Source organism: Galeopterus variegatus, unplaced genomic scaffold (genome assembly GCF_000696425.1).
Source record: "Galeopterus variegatus unplaced genomic scaffold, G_variegatus-3.0.2 Scaffold5989, whole genome shotgun sequence".
NCBI classification, from domain to species: domain Eukaryota; kingdom Metazoa; phylum Chordata; class Mammalia; order Dermoptera; family Cynocephalidae; genus Galeopterus; species Galeopterus variegatus.
The window spans coordinates 28,648-44,971 of NW_007732100.1; the positions used below are offsets into that span (position 1 = coordinate 28,648).

At 51.4% G+C, this 16,324-nt stretch overlaps 1 protein-coding gene across 1 annotated transcript in view; it reads right to left on the reverse strand.

The window, feature by feature from the left end:
- The window catches only part of LOC103605695 (protein Wnt-3a), a 43,201-nt gene that overhangs the window by 13,832 nt on the left and 13,045 nt on the right, over positions 1–16,324 (reverse strand). The window contains exons 5-7 of the mRNA XM_008590322.1: positions 15,276–15,517; positions 15,049–15,155; positions 12,148–12,389 (exon numbers count right to left, since the gene is read on the reverse strand). Of these exons, the coding sequence (XP_008588544.1) occupies positions 12,148–12,389; positions 15,049–15,155; positions 15,276–15,517 (591 nt within the window). The remainder of the gene's footprint in view (positions 1–12,147; positions 12,390–15,048; positions 15,156–15,275; positions 15,518–16,324) is intronic.

Genomic DNA, 16,324 nt, shown 5'->3' on the forward strand with positions numbered 1-16,324 from the left:
CCCCCCCCCCCGGGCGGGGGGGTGGGCCCCCCCCCGGCCCGTCATGGCAACCTGGAAGCACGCGCCCCCCGCGGGCCGGCGGGCCGAGGGGAAATCCCTATTCAGACGCTCAATGCGACACTCCCGAGGGCGTGTGAACCGCCAAGAGCGTTTTCACTTTTCCCTTGTGCTTAATCTTGTCGTCGTCGCCGGGATATTGTGCTCCGGGCGGGGCGCGGCGGGGTGTCGGCCGGGGTCCCCGTCCCGCTGGCGGGAGTTAATGATATACTGGAGCGGCCGCTGGAACCAGGGACAGCCCCGCACCCCCCAACGAAGCCTAAACGGCAACACTTTCCGATGGGGGGTCAGGGGTCGCAACCTGGATTTGGGGACGCCGGTCCCCTAAAGAGCCGCCCTCTCCGTCCCCGCCTGAGCCCGGGCTCCGCCGCGCTGGCCGGCCGGGCACACCCCCCCCACCGCGGACACACAGGGTGGCGGAAGGACCACCCCCCGAGGGCTCTGCCAGGGACGGGATGAGGCGGCCGGCTGTCCCCTGCTCAACCCCCCAAGTAGAATGGGGGTTGTTGAAAGTCGGGGAGACTGGGGGGCTTGTCCCAGGACTGACTAAGGGCTTGGCGGGGAGAGAACAGGGGTCCTGGCAGTCAGCACACACTTACTGAGAAGCTGATCTGGCCTCACGCCTGCCCTCCCTTGGGGCTCAAGGGACCCTGGGGAACCAGCCAGGATTCTGACCATGATGTGCTTTGGGTGGATTCAGCTTGGGGTTCCCAGCAGACAGAGGGCAGCCCCGACTCAGTCAGGGACATGAGGTGGAGGCTGGGGATACCTCACAGCACGTGAGGGCCAGCCCACTGCACAACCAGAGCTCCCAGGTGCTGCTGGGGGACCAGTGGAGAGGGGATGCCCCACCCCAGGGTGCAGAGAGGGAACCCTGAGCCTGGAATCGCTCGGGAGGTGTCTTTGGGGAGTCTCAGCAAGTGCATGGATGTTTGGATCCCCTGTAACAGGGAAGCTGCCCTGGCCCTGGAGCCCGTGGGGGACTCTGGGTCTGGCCAATGTCAGTGGGGGCTAAGTGTGTGGGTTTAGCACAGACTAAGGCCGCAGCATCCGGGGCTTCTGGACTCTGAGCCTCACCCCCTCACAGCCCCTGTACCCTTTTCTAAGGTGCAAATGCCCCATGCAAAGCTCGTGCCACCTGAGATCCCGGCCTGCTGCGTCCACTGGTCTCCTATGGGCATCCAGGACCTGGCTGGCTCAGCCACTGTTTTACCTGACTGCCATCTGTGGGCCCTGGGCTCTGGGCCCCAGCAGCCTTCTCCAGGCAGGCCCACCCTGCCCTGCCTCTGTGCCTGCTTCCTCCCCATCAGCTTCACCTTGCCAGGAGTGAAGAGAAAGGTATCGCTGGCTCTGGAGGAAAGCAGGTCCTCCAGGTGCCTGGGGCCTGCCCTCGGGGACAGATAAGCTACACTCCATGCACTCAAAATTCTTCAGATGCCTTCTGCCAGGAGGCAGATTGAATATGTCCTGCTACCTTTGGACGCGAGAGGAAAGACCTATTCAGAGCTGGGCTCAGCTTCTGTGACCAAACCCTACGTTCCAGGGGCTGACAGCTTCTCTCAAGTTCAGTCTGCTGGAGCCGGCCCCAGCCCCAGCCCCAGGCTGGAGAATGGCAATGGGGCTGGAAACAGGAGGTGTGAGCGCACACTCCTTCCTTCCATCTTCACGCTCCCTACACACACACACACACACACACACACACACATGCTCACATAGTGCACACACGCACGTGAACATGCACACACGTGTAACACATTACGTGCATGCACACACGTACTAAGCATGCCCACATGCACACACTCAGGTGCATGCACACACACACACACACACACACACACACACACACACACACACACGAGGCTGGGCTCCTCTCCTCACAGCTGGCTGGGCGGTGTTAAATTCTGTTCAACGAGACCGCCTCAGCAGGGGTGGCCAGCCACCCTGCAGTCCCTGCTACAAAGGCCAGGGTGACCTTTGACATGATTAGGGTTGCCCTGACCCTAATCCAATCAGATTGATTATGGTGGCGGGCAGGCCGGGCCTCCACAATGGCCTCCCAAGCCAGCTTCTCTCTGGGGCACCTGGTGGGCTCCTTCCTCCCCCAGCCACCAGGAATCCAGCTGTTTCTGAGTCCCCATGGCAGGCAATGGGGCAGGAGCCAGGGCTTTCCCTTTCCTATTAAACTGAGCAGGGTCGGGGTGAGGGGATGTCTGAGACCCTGTTCATCAGTGGGAAAGAAGGAGGCATTCCAAGGGAAGGGGAAAGAAGAGAGGGCAGCCAGAGATGCAGAGGGGAGGACAGGTGGGGAGGGAGCCTGGAAACCGGGGCGGAGCTTAGATACATTTGCAGGGGACAGTGGCCGGAGTGCATCAGGGAGCTGGGATGCAGGCAGCTTTCAGGAAGTGAGGGGTGGGCACAGAGTAGCAGGGGCTCCCCCAGGCCCCTGCCCAGAAGCCAGTGCTCGGCAAGGCCACTTGTCCCTGGTGAGCTACATTTATCTAAGAGCCCCCTTGGAAAACTCTCAGGGATCCTGAAGACCCTCCTCCACCACGACCCCAGACACATATGATGGGGAGGACGTCCTCAGGAGTCTTAGCCCATCCCCCTCCCTCCCACCTGCACACTGCACCTGCCTGGTACCTCCTGTAATTCCTAAATTATGCTGTGTCATCACTGGTACCCACCTGGGGTGGTCTGCTTGCCCCCACATCTGGTCTCCCCATGTCTGCCCCACCCTTTGTTTGGGCTGACCCCTGTGCCTGGGGACTTTGGAACCAGGCTGTCAGGGTTAGAGCCCTGGTGCTTCTGTGTTCTCATTTGTAAAACAGAGTCACCACAGTGCAGGTCTTGCCAGATGGGTGTTAGGATTTGAATGGCTACTGCGCATCAAACAGTGAAACAGTGCCTGGAAAATATTATATATGTGTGTTTTACAGAAAGAAAGAAAGGAGGGGGGGAGAGAGAGAGAGAGAGAGAGAGAGAAAGGAAAGGAAGGAAGGAAGAAAATCCTTCAAGATCCAACCCAAGTGCCACCTCCTCCAGGAAGCCTTCCCAGGATTCCCCAAGGCATAGCCCATTGACTTTTAGTCACTCACTTAACACATCCTTATTAAGCACCTGCTACTTGCCAGAGCACACTGTATGTGATAGAAGGATGCTATCACACACTGACCCATGGGAGACCCCCTCAGGTCCCAGCTCTCATTCTAGGGGACTACTGGATCTTCCTGGAGCATGCCTAGCTCTGGTGTAGTCCCAGAAATCAAGAGAGGGGGCCTTCCATCATGACTGGGCCTTGTAAAAACTCAGGCACTTCCAATTCCATTTTCCACAAAATTTAAGGAGGACCTAATTGACTCATGCACTGACAGATTTTAAAACCTTTTTTTAAAAAAAGTTATTTTGGTTAGCTCACGTGGTTAGATTGTGGTGTTGATAACACCAAGGTCACGGATTTGGAACCCCATGCAAGCCAACTGCCAAAAAAACAAAAATAAAATAAAATAAAATAAAATTTATTTTTACTTGTACATGTTTGTGGAGTACCGTGTGTTGTTTCAATATATGCATGTCCTCTACAATGATTCTCTTAGGGCAGATAGCATTTCCATCACCTAAACATTTGTCTTTTCATTGTGGGGATTACAGTTGAGATCCTCTGTTGTAGCTGTTTAGAAATACACCATATAATATCACCAGCTATCATCAGCCTAGAACACCAGAACTTATTTTTCCTATCCACCTGTAGCTTTGCACCCACTAATCCACCTCTTCCCCTACCCAACTCCTGGCCTCTGGTAACCATTATTCTACTCTCTACTTCCATGAGGACCACATTTTTTTTTAGATTCCACATATGACAGAGATCATGCGGTATTTGTCTTTCTGTGTCTAACTTACTTCTCTCGACATAATGGTCTCCAGTTCCATCCCCGTTGCTGCAGATGGTGAAAACTTTTTGATAGATCACTATGTGATTTTTGGCACATATAACTCCAAAAAAAGTTCAAAGAATTGAGAGACGCATTATAACAAAGCTCTCCTATTGTACCTATTTATTTACTTGAACGAGGTTTCTCACACTTAGTCCTATAAAATTTTAAAACAGAAAGGGCCCACAGAGAACTTTATACCCAATGGTGAAAGACTGAAAGCTGTTCCTCCAAGATTAGGAAGAAAACACAGATGTCCCCTCTCAACACTGTTATTCAACATGGTCTGGGGCTCCAGTGAGGGCAGTTTAGAAAAAAGAGCATCCAGATCAGAAGAAAGAAATAAAACTATCATATATAGAAAGTCCTAAGGAATCCACAAAAAAATTATTAGTACAATAAATGGCTTCAGAAAGGTTATGGAGCACAACATCCATATTAAAAATCAGTTGCGTTTCTATACACTAGCAATGAACAGTCCAAAAACAAGATTAAGAAAACAATTTCATTTACAATAGCATAAAAAAAATGCTTAGGAAAAATTTTAATGAAATAAGTGCAAACTATAAAACATCATTGAAATAAATGAAAGACCTAAATAAAACAGATCAATATTCCATGTTCATGGATTAAAAGACATAAGATCATTAATATTTCCCCAAGCCAAAGCAACCTGGAAAAGGAAGAGCAAAGATGAAGGCATTACACGTTCTGATTTCAAAACATATTACAAAGCTATAGTAATCAAAACAGTGTGGCACTGGCATAAAGACAGACATATAGACCAATAGAGAGTCCATAAACAAATCCATACATTTAGGGCTAATTGATTTTTTTATAAGGGTGCCAAGAACCATTCAATCAGGAAAACTATAGTCTTTTACAACAGCTGGTGCTAGAATAACTGGATTTCCACATGGAAAAAAAAATGAAATTAGAACCCTACCTTACACCATATACAAAAATTATCTCAAAACAGTCCAAACACCTAAATGTAAGAGCTAAAACTACAAGATTCTTTTTTTTGGCAGCTGGCGAGTGCAGGGATCCGAGCCCTTGACCTTAGTGTTATCAGCACCACACTCTCCCAAGTGAGCTAACCAGCTGGCCCTAAAACTATAAGATTCTTACAAAAAAAGTTAATAATAATAAATCTTCATGACCTTGGGTTAGGAAATGGTTTCTTAGATATGGCATCAAAAATCAAGCAACTAAAGAAAAATAGATACATTGGACTTCATCAACACTAAAACCTTTTGTACTTCAAAGGACACCATCAAGAGAGTGAAAAGAGAATCCACAAAATTAGAGAAAATATCTTCAAATCATGTATTGGATAAGGGACTTGCGTGCAGAATATATTTTAAAAACTCTTACAAGTCGGTAACAAAAAAGAGAAATAACCCAATTAAAACACAGACAATAGAACTGAATAGACATTTCTCCAAAGAGGATAGAAAATGGCCAATAAATACATGAAAAGATGCTCAACATCAGTAGGGCATCAGCTAAATGCAAATGAAAACCCCCAGTGAGATACCACTTTGCACCCACTAGGATGGCTAGAATAAAACACACAGACAGAAAATGCCAAGTATTGGTGAGGAACTGGAGAAAGCGGAGCTCTCATCCATTGCTGATGGGAATATAATATATGGTTCAGCTGCTTTGGAAAGTTAGGCAGCTCCTCAAAAAGTTAAACACAAAGCTCCCCTAGGACCCAGCAATTCTATTCCAAGGTATATACCTGAGAGAACTGAAAACACATGACCACGCAAACAGCAGTATCATTCACGATAGCCAAGGAGCAAAATCACCCCTCAGTAGAAGGATGAACAAACAAACATGGGCCGTCCACGCAATGGGATAGTGCTCAGACTTGAAGGAGGTCCTGATACATGCCCGGGTTCGCCAGCCCACGGATTCAGGGGCTCCAGAGCAGGACGCGTTCACTGTCCTCTCTTGTGGCAGCCTGAGGCACAGCCAGGTTTAGGACCCAGTGCTATAAACTGGCAGTGGGGTTTGCATCTGGCTGGCCCCAAAGCCAGTCTGCTGGCAGGGATTCCCACTGGTGCAAACCTGCGCTTCTCCCTGGGAGGTGGTCCAATCCAGACACCCCTCAGGCAACCTCTCTGAGGCTCAGCTGGGGCAGAAGGGGACAGACCCATGCTCCTCCAGTGGGGACCTGGCAGGATCACACAGATTCCTTCCCTGGCATCTGTCCCCTGTGTGTGGAATGAAGGGGTCACCATGGAGCTGGCTTTCTCTGGCCCCCAGCCGGGCTCGGCTGTCCAGGGGCAGGGGTTGGTGAGGTGATGTGGGTGCCCTTCCCATCCCCATGAGTGAGAGACACCTGACATTCTGGGTGCTGCAGCAACCCCCAGCAAACTGCCTAGATGGTAGCAGGGCCTTTAGGGAGTGACCGTGTTTCTCCCTGACCCCACCCAACTCAGCCTTCCTCCATCACCTGGCATGGCTCCACGTGGGAGTGGCTTCCCTCATTCTTCCTAAATTTCCCGGGTTTCCTCCTCATTTAGGGAAGTGGGAGGCCCTGGGCACCCCATCCTGGATCTGGAGCCAGGCACCCACATGGCACCAGGGTATATGCTGCACATGTCTCCCAGCCCTACACCACAGCATGGGGACCCAAGTGGGTGGCAACTGCACACACATGCCACACACCACAGACACAGGCATACACCACAGACACATGCATACACCAAATGACATACATGTACTACACATACACACACATGCATGCACATCACACTTACACTCACATACACACATACCACACCAAACCACACTCACATGCACACACAGTGTTATACACTGTGTGTTGCTCTGACAGCCTGCGAGCCACCCACCCTGGGGACCTTACCCCTCCACTGCACCTCAGTGGCCATCCCCACGGGGAGCCCCAGTATAACCACCCTGACCAGCAGCTTTGTGAAGTCAGATGAGTTGCAATTATTCTCCCATTTTACACACAGAGATGCTGATGCTCCAGGAAACAAGCTGGCTCTCCTTCAAGGTCACAGGGAGGCCACCTCCCAGGGCCCCTCAGCTCCAGCTTCTTTCCCTGCAAGGACCCCTAACTTGTCCCCCCAGAGACGACCTCCTCGTCCTTGGTGTCATCTGGGGTCCCTTTTCTAAAGGCACTAATCCCATTCATGAGGGCTCCACCCTCATGACTGAGTTACCTCCCAAAGGCCCCACATCCTAATCCCATCACCCTGGGGATTTCAACATGGGAATTTGGGGGGGACAAACACATGCAGACATAGCAGGTAGAATGGAGAGGAGGAAGAGAAAGGGGCAGCCAGGAGCCTAAGGATTTGAGAGAGTGGGGAGCCCTGGAGAAGCTGGTGAAGGAGGACGTGCTCTAACTCGGCCAAGCGGTCACATGGGAGCCACTGCACTGACACAGGGCAGTCAGGACAGCAGCACAAGGGCTTGGCAGGAACTGGCCAGGTTCTGGATTGGGGCTTAAGGCACTGCCAATGGGACTCTCCAGGGGGAGGACTCACTGGGGGCCCCCAGAGTTTTTGGCCTGCACAACAGAAGGCTGCAGCTACCAGTTACAAGAGGAGGAAGCCAGGTTGTGGAGAGGTGAGAAGGATCGTGGGCTTGGCCGTCCTAGGAGCAACACGTCCCAGGACAGCATGGTCCCTGGGGCTCCTCCTCCACCAGCAACACTTCACCAGCCCACCCTGGGGTGGACGGTACTTTCCAGAGCAGGCTGTACCATGCACATTCCACCCTTCATACTGGTCTCCCAAGGTGGGCTTGACATGCCATCGAGAGGTGGGCTCTGTGTCTCTTCCCTAGAATCCACCCTAGAACCCAGTCGGGAGTTCCGAGAGCCATTGAAACATCGTGCAAAAACAGTCTGAATTGACATCATCAGAACTCTGGAAAGTAGTCAAAGGTTTATACCAACCAAGAAAATGGTGACTTTGGCGTGCTAGGAGAGTGGGGTGGCGTTTTCACTGGCCACGCTCCACCACCCTCCCCAGGACAGTGAAGTCTTGAAGACAAACAGCAGCTGTCATTGCCCAGGTGGGTGGATGGCTGGTTCTGGAGGGAGCAGAGTGGACTTCCTCCCCCCAAGGAATTGTGTTTGTCTATTTTGACCTGTCTGGGTCAAGAAACGTTTTACCTAACTCAGAACTCTCTCAGGGCAGAACAGTCGCTAAGTAAAGGGTGTTTCTTGAAAACATTGAAAGTCAAAGAATAAGCAGCTGCCAGCTGGGGCGATCTGATAGTCAGCACTTGTGAAAAACCCACAGCTAACATCATGCACTCGGTGGCTGAAAGTTTTCTCCCTAGGATCAGGAGGAAGACAAGGACGTCCACTCTCGCCACGTCTATTCAGCACAGCACTGGAAGTTCTAGCCAGGGCAATCAGATAAGAGGGAAAAAAGCGTCTGAATTAAAAAGAGAGAAGCAAAATTGTCTCTGTTGACAAATGACACCATCCTATACATAGGAAATTCTCCAGAATACACACAAACACACACACACACACACACACACACACACACACACAACTTTTCAGAGCTAATAAATTAACCAAAGTTGCAGGATACAGGATTAAAAAATTTTTTTAAATCGTATTTCTATGTTTAAAAAATTGTATATCTATATATTAGCAGTGAATAATCTGAAAAGGAAGTTAAGAAAACAATTCCATTTACAATAGCATCACAAAGAAAAAGTGTATTTAGGAATATATTAACCAAAGAGGTACAAGACTTCTACCCTGAAAACTACAAAACATTGTGGAAAGAAAGTGAGAAAGACCTAAATATAGTCATGTGCTGCTTAATGATGGGGATATTATCTGAGAAACACATTGTTAAGCAATTTCATTGTTGTGGAAAGTGTATCACAAAACAGAACAGCAATGAATTTTCCTGTTATGTACACTGGCCACTAGTTGCATGAACGTGGGCCCTCTAATTATGTTACTAAGTCTCTCTGTGCCTCACTTTCCTCAACTGTTAATTGAGGATTAGAATAATGCCACCCCTACAAAGTTATGAAAATTAAGCTATAGGTAGGGATTGTGCCTGGCACTCTACAAGAACTCAGTGAGTGGTAGCTAACTATTAACTATTATTTTGTTGTGGGGATGGGTGAGGATTATTTAAACATGCAAGAATTCTAAAGTAGACAACAACCCTTTTACTCGAGGTCAGACCTATGTGTCAAATTCTTGGCTTTCTGTCTTAAAGGTCTGAGCTATCTTTGGGAGGGTCACCTTGTGGTAAGCTAGGGACTCCTCCCCAACTTATTTTGCAGTAGGTTTGGTTAAATTAGCATTGCCACAAACACATGAGTAACGCGTTATGACAGCTACAACGTCAGTAGGTGATAGGAGTTTTTCAACTCCTTTATAATCTTATGGGACCACTGTCGTATATGCAGTCTGATGTTGACTGAAACACTGTTATGAGGCGCATGACTGCAAATGGGAAGACATCCTGTGTTCCTGGATTAGAAGACAAAGCTGCTAAGGTGGCAATATTTCCCAAAGCAATCTACAGATTCAATGCAACTCACATCAAAATCCTAACAGCTTTATCTGCAGAGATCGAAAAGCTGATCCTAAAAATTATATCGAATTGTAAGGGCCCCTGAATAGCCAAAACAACCTTGAAAGGGAAGAACAAAATTGTTGGAGTCATGCTTCCTGACTTTAAAACATACAAGGGTTCCTCAGAAAGTTTGTGGAAAATAGAATTAAAAGATAATGCAATTTTTTATGAACTTCTTAAAGTCCCCTCAAACTACAATCCTACATCAATTAAAATAGTGTGGCATTGGTAAAAGAATAGACATATAGGCCTGTGCAATGGATTGATAGTCCAGAAATAAACCCATACATCTATGGGGAACTGATTTTTGACAAGGGGGCTAAGACCATTCAATAGGGGTAAGAATAATCTTTGCATTAGCTGGTGCTGGAATAACTGAATTTCCACATGCAAAAGAATGTGGCTAGATCCCTACCTCACACCATTTACAAAAATTAACTCAAAATAGGTCAAGCACATAAAGGAAAGAGATAAACTATTAAACTCTGAGAAAAACACATAAATGTAAATCTTTGTAACCTTAGATTAGGCAGTGCTTACTTTGATATGACATCTAAATAAATTGGACTTCACGAAAAATGAGAACTTTTGTACAACAAAGAGCACTATCACAAAAGTGAAAAGACAACCAATGCAATGAAAAAAAAAATTGCAAATCATATATCTGATAAGTATCTAGTATCCAGAATATATAAAGAACTCTTCCAACTCAACAACAGAAAGATAGACAATCCAATTAAAAATGGGTAAGTGACTTGAATGGACGTTTCTCCAAAGAAGATATCCAAATGGCTGAAAAGCCCAGAAAAAGATGTGCAATATCATTAGCCTTTAGGGATGTGCAAACAAAAACCACAATTAGATACCACTTTATGCCCACAAGGATGGCTAAAAGAAAAAAGACAGAGAATATGAGGGTTGGAGAAAATGTGGGGAAACTGGAATGCTTGTGCATTGCCGGCAGGAATGTAAAATGGTGCAGCTGCTGTGGAAGACGGTATGATGGTTCGTCATAAAGCTAAACAGAATCACCATATGACCCAGCAATTCCACTCCTAGGTGTACCCCAAAAGACTTGAAAACAGGTATTCAAGCAAATGCTTGTCCAAGAACGTTGATAGCAGCATTATTCACAGTAGCTGGAGGGGGAACAGCCCAAGTGTCCATCCACAGATTCACAGATGCACAAAACGTGGTTCATCCATACAACAGAGCACTACTCAGTCTTAAAAAGCAGCAAGGCACGGACACGTGCTGCGGCATGCACGAACCTGGGGGACGTCATGCTCAGCATGCACGAACCTGGGGGACGTCATGCTCAGCATGCGCGAACCTGGGGGACGTCATGCTCCATGAAAGAAGCCAGACAGAAAAGGCCACACGGTGGAGGATTCCATCCACATGAAATGTGCAGAATAGGCAAACCCACAGAGACAGAAAGCAGATCGGTGGTCGCCGGGGCTGGGGAGAGCGGGAATGGGGAGTACGGGCCACTCCAGGACCTCAGTGCGTACGAGGCTTCCTTTTGGGGTGGTGAAAATATTTTGGAGCTAGACAGAGGTGATAGTTGCACAATTCTGTGAATGCATCAAATGTCCCTGAATTGTACACTTTAAGATGTCTAATTCTACGTTATGTGAATTTCACCTTGATTTTTAAAAACTTCCGTTTTGTGCATGCTCTCTCTCTGTTTCTCTGTCTGTCCCTCCACACCTCTCTGTGTCCATCAGTCTCTGTCTCTGTCTCTTTCCTTCTCTCTGTGTCTGTCTCTTTCTCAGGGATTCTGTCTCTCTCACTGCCTCTCTTACTGTCTTACCATCTGTCTTTGTCTCCCTCTCTCTGTCTCTTGCTGTCTCTCTCTCTGTTTCTCTCTGTCTCTCTCCCTGTGTCTCTGTCTCCCTGACTCTCTCTTCCTCTGTCTCTGTCTCTGTCTCTGACTCTCTCTCTGTCTCCATCTCTGTCTCAGTCCCCCGTTGCCTGGGACCCAGCCATCTCTCAGTAAGGGAATCCCAGCCAAGAGCAGAGTCACACTGATGTCCTGTGCACAGCTGGCCTCACGCAGCATGGCTGTGAACAGGGCGAGCTGAGGGGCAGAGGCCAGCCCTGCCCGCGGGTCGTCCTCTTCTTCCCCAAATCAACCCACGGCTCCAGCACCCTCGTGCCTCGGTGGATGCTGTTTCCCCGGATGGAGCCCCTGAAACTTTCCCTTCCTGTGAGATTTTTTGGTCTTTGTATTTTCTCTCCAAGACCTGCCTAAGCCCCTGGCTCCTGGGAGAAGCCTACCGCAATTAGCCTGGGTCTGATCATCCCAGAACTGTCACTTCCCTTTTGGGAAGGGGGAAGGAGAAGGGATATCAGGGATCCCATGAGTCCGCGGCATTTCCAAGCCCCAGACAGTCCCCTCGTGGCGGTGCCCATGTGCTGGAGGTGCCATCTCCCCCATCCACAGACAGGGACACCAAGGCCCAGCGGGATGGAGAGACAGGGCCCCATTCTGGACTCTACCCCCGTCCACAGCCAGTGCCCTTCCACCCTCTGCCCACTGCCTCGCCTACCTTTGTCCAGCACGGGACCGAAGATGGCCAGGCTGTTGTTGACCGTGGTGCAGTTCCAGCGGCGGCCGCGGAACTGGTGCTGGCACTCCTGGATGCCGACCTTGATGCCCTCGGCCACGCCGGGCATGATCTCCACATAGTTCCGGCAGAAGCGCAGCTGCTTGGGCACCAGGCCGGGGATGCTGGCGCACAGGATGGGCTGAGTGCCCAGGGAGGAATACTGCGGCCCGACGGCAAGGGACCTGGCGAGGAGGAGGAGGAGGAGGACGAGGTGGTCAGCGCGGCCAGCCCTAGCCCCGCCGTGCCCCTGCGAGCCTTCCTTGGGGGAGCAGACCGACCAGACCCCTTGCTATGGGGGCAGGAGCGCACCCAAGGGGCCAGACACAGCTTCCACCATGAAGGAAATCTGATTTTAAGGAGAGGCCAGGACCCTGCCCTACCCTGTACCTGAGAATTCACTCTAAGTGAACGGCCGGGATGTGCAAGATGACATGCAGGCCCCGCACGGCAGTTCCCTACGAATGCTGGGACCCCGTTCACACGGGGCCGAGACAGCCACACCTGAAGCCACGGGCGAGTGCAGAGGCGGGACCCGGGGAACCCAGGGCGGGTGGTGGCCGCTGAGGGGCCTCGGGGTGGACCCCAGGGCAGGAAGGCTGGGTTGGCTCCATTCCAGGCTTGGAGGATGAAAACTGGCTGCCAGGGTGCGGGCATGACTGCCAAACTCACGCCCACCATGCCAGCCAGCAACCCAGCGTTTGGCTATTTACCCCAAAGATGTAGACGTGTATCCAAAATAAGATGTGTTCAAGAAGAATGACAGGCCTGTGAGCAGGACAGTAGGCATTTCGAAGCCACCCCATTGCTGACCAAGAGAGCAGATCAGTCAGTAGGAGAGTGGCGCGGGATGGCGTGGACGCGGACCGTCATGGGAAGGGTTGGACCCAGGCTCGGGGTGCTGAGGGGCCTGCTCCACGGTTCCACTGACGCGGCCAAGAGCGGGCGCAATTCATCGGTGGGCAGGAAAGCCAGCACCGAGGCTGCCTTGTTTCCCACAGACACATTTCATGTCTGTTGTAGGAAATTCTCCAGGGCTGCGGCGTTGAGTGGCTGCGGTGCTCTGGGTTCGGTTGGGGTGTCGCTCATGAATTGAACTGTGCGCTTAAAGTCTTCCATTTCACTGTCCAAAATTACACCTCGATTTAAAAGACCAAGTCCTTTTGGGGACTGGAGGGGGCCAGAGGAGAAAGAGTTTCTCACGGTGACCACTACCTGTGGACGTGTCCAACCCATCTGACCCGACCCCCAGTGCCCCCGGTCCCATGCATGTCCATGCACTGGAGACCTGGTCTCCCTTGAGCTGGCCTCCCTCCCTCCTGTCCATCCTCTGCTCAAATGCTGTGAACTCATGCCAGACACCCTGGGCAGCCCCGGTCCCCGCCCAAGCCGGCATCCCTAATGTGCACACCATTGCAGGGCTGGCTCACTCTCTCTCCTCCATTACTTCTTTCATTCCTTGAGGGGTCTACAGGCCAGGCATGACCTGCCCCAGGTTTCTGCAGTCCACCCGATGGTCCTGTAGACCCCAGTTTTTCCAGAAAGGCCAGCTGTGATACAGGCTCAGCGGATGCTGTCCACTCTTGATAGCTGTGTGAGTTTTCCCTGCTGGCTCTGACACCACCTGCCTAGGGAGGTCCCTGTGTTGTGCCTTGCATGGGACAGCTCACACTTCCCTCTCTGGCTGGAGACCACAAAGAGCCCCTGTGTGCCACCTGGGTGCTTAGCTTCTGGCCACTGAATGGACCATCCAGGGCCCCTTGGGGTGTGGTCTGAGTGGACACAGGCAGGACAGAAGGAAAGCTCCTTGCCCAGCAGGTGCCCTGGAGCAGAGGGGACAGAGGACCAGGGAGGAAAGCTGTGGCCATCCCTTGTGCCCCCTGCCACTCTTGGCTGACCGCCTTGCCCATCTTTTTCTTAACAAAACCAGAGTCTCCAGGTGTGTCTCCTGAGGGCTCATTTGCCCCATAATCTGGTCCGGCTCCTTGGGAAGCTTCATAGCACCTTCCATAGCCTGGAGTCCATTTCTCTGACCTCCCTGTCTGTCCTGGCTGGTCACTCTCCAGGCACCTCTGCCTCAGACCAAGAAAGGGCTGCTGCAGCCAGTCCTGTGGTCGCATCAGGCCAGGGAGGTGACTGTGGTGGCCAGGCTAGTGGTTTTCAAACTTTGCATCTCAGAGCACCCAGGAGCACCAGTGTAGGTGCCCCACGGGCCCCGCGTGTGAGGTGAGGCTGGGGGACAACTGTCCTGGTTTGTCTGAGACTGAGGGGGCTTCCCTTTCAAGCTGGGATGAGCTGGTCTCCCAGGTAAGGCTTCACTTCAACCCATTCTACATGGTGACACCCCACACGGGTTGTCATTTGTACAACGTCAAACGCTATTAGTGATGTGCTGGCTGAAGTGTTCAGGGCAAAGGGGATTGACATCTGCACACAAAAAAGAAGACGGTAGACGATGCACAGAGGGGCAGGTCAGGTACAGGGTAACCAGGCGGAGAAAAAATGTGAGTTGTGGGTACACAGGTGTCTCCTGCCCATGTCCTGCATCTTTTCTGTATGTTTGAAAATTTTCCTAATGGAACGTTGGGGGGAAATAAGGTTTGGACATCGTGACTCAGGCGTCAGAGAAGGGCTGGGTCCTGTGGCTCTCGGGGTCCTGTCCGGCTTATATATGGTTGACTACAGACTAGCTCACAGCCAGGGAAGGGGCGAGGGGCATCCAGGAAGGAAGGAAAATCTTTACTAGTTGAATGTGTTTGTTTACTTGGAGAGTTGGAACAAACAAAGGAATCCGTGTAGAGCAAAAAAGAGGACTTGGCCTCTCGTTGTCTTCAAAATAGTTACTGCCCAAGGAACGTGGCCAGTTGCAGGCGGCTGGCCCCCCGCCCCCCAGGCTGGGAGTCATTCTGTGGTGGTTGGTCGAGGCAGGGAGGAGTGGCTTTGTCCCTGGCCTGCAGGTAAAGTGGAGAGGGGGACTCCCAAGCTTACAGCCTCTCCCAGACTCCTGCTGCGGTGCTGAGTCAGCGTGCCTGGCTGCCTGCTGCCCTCCTCCCAGGCAGGTCCCAGCTCGCCACCTCCCCGCGCGTGACCAGGGTGCAGGCGGCAGCTGCCAGCCCAGATGCGGCTGCAGCGGCTCTGGCCTCCACCAATCCTGACTGGATCCCTCCTGCTGCCATGTCCTCATGGACTTGGGGGTGGGGGGCTTCTTCTGCCTTCTCCAGATCCAAGGACCCCTTGAGTTCCTCGAATTGCTTCCTGAAAGGTTTCTCCTTCCTAGAGATCCAGGGCACTGAGAAGGCCTGGCCGTGCAGACCTGTCTGAGGAGGGTGTGGAGCTGTTGGGGCTCCCATCAGACGGGGGGGGGGGGGGGGGAAAGGTTAAGGGGGCACTGGGCGGCCGGATTTCATCTGGGCTTAGAAGGATCAANTGGGGGGGGGGGGGGGGGCAGGGAAAGGTTAAGGGGTCACTGGGCGGCCGGATTTCATCTGGGCTTAGAAGGATCAACAGAGTCCTCGAGAAAGAAAGCCATATAAAAAGTTCAACCTTGACATGCACTATTCCCCACCCCTGAAAGCCCCCAGGTTCCAAATTTCTAATCCAAGGAGGATGTAGATGCCCCAAATCGACCCATACTTGGAAAATCACGATCTATAACTTCCTCTTCCTATAACCTTCTGGGAGGAAGTTGGGGGGCTGAGGGCTGGGGTTGTGGGCCAGGAGAGGGGGAGGGTTGGAGGAGCCCTGGAGGGGAGCGCTGTCCACAAGGGCCGCGGCAATTCTGGACCAGGCTGGCCTGGGCTGGTTATGGACACACAGGCCTATCTCGGGGTCTCACCAGGAACAGTGGCACCACCGAGTGGGGGAGGGGCTCCGTAAACCGAAGTCATTCTGTGGGGAGGAAAGGGCGTCCAGCCAGTCATTGTCCCCTCCTCTGAGCACCTACTCTACGCCATTCTCAGATATTCACGAGACACCTAGACCTTCTGAGACAGACTCTTGGGGTGGGGTTCAGCAGTCGGTGTTTTAACAACCCCTCCAGGTGATTCCAATACAATCTCGATTTTAGAAAACACTGATCTAAAGCTGCACTAAATCAATATGTTTGTTTGCAAAGTTACAG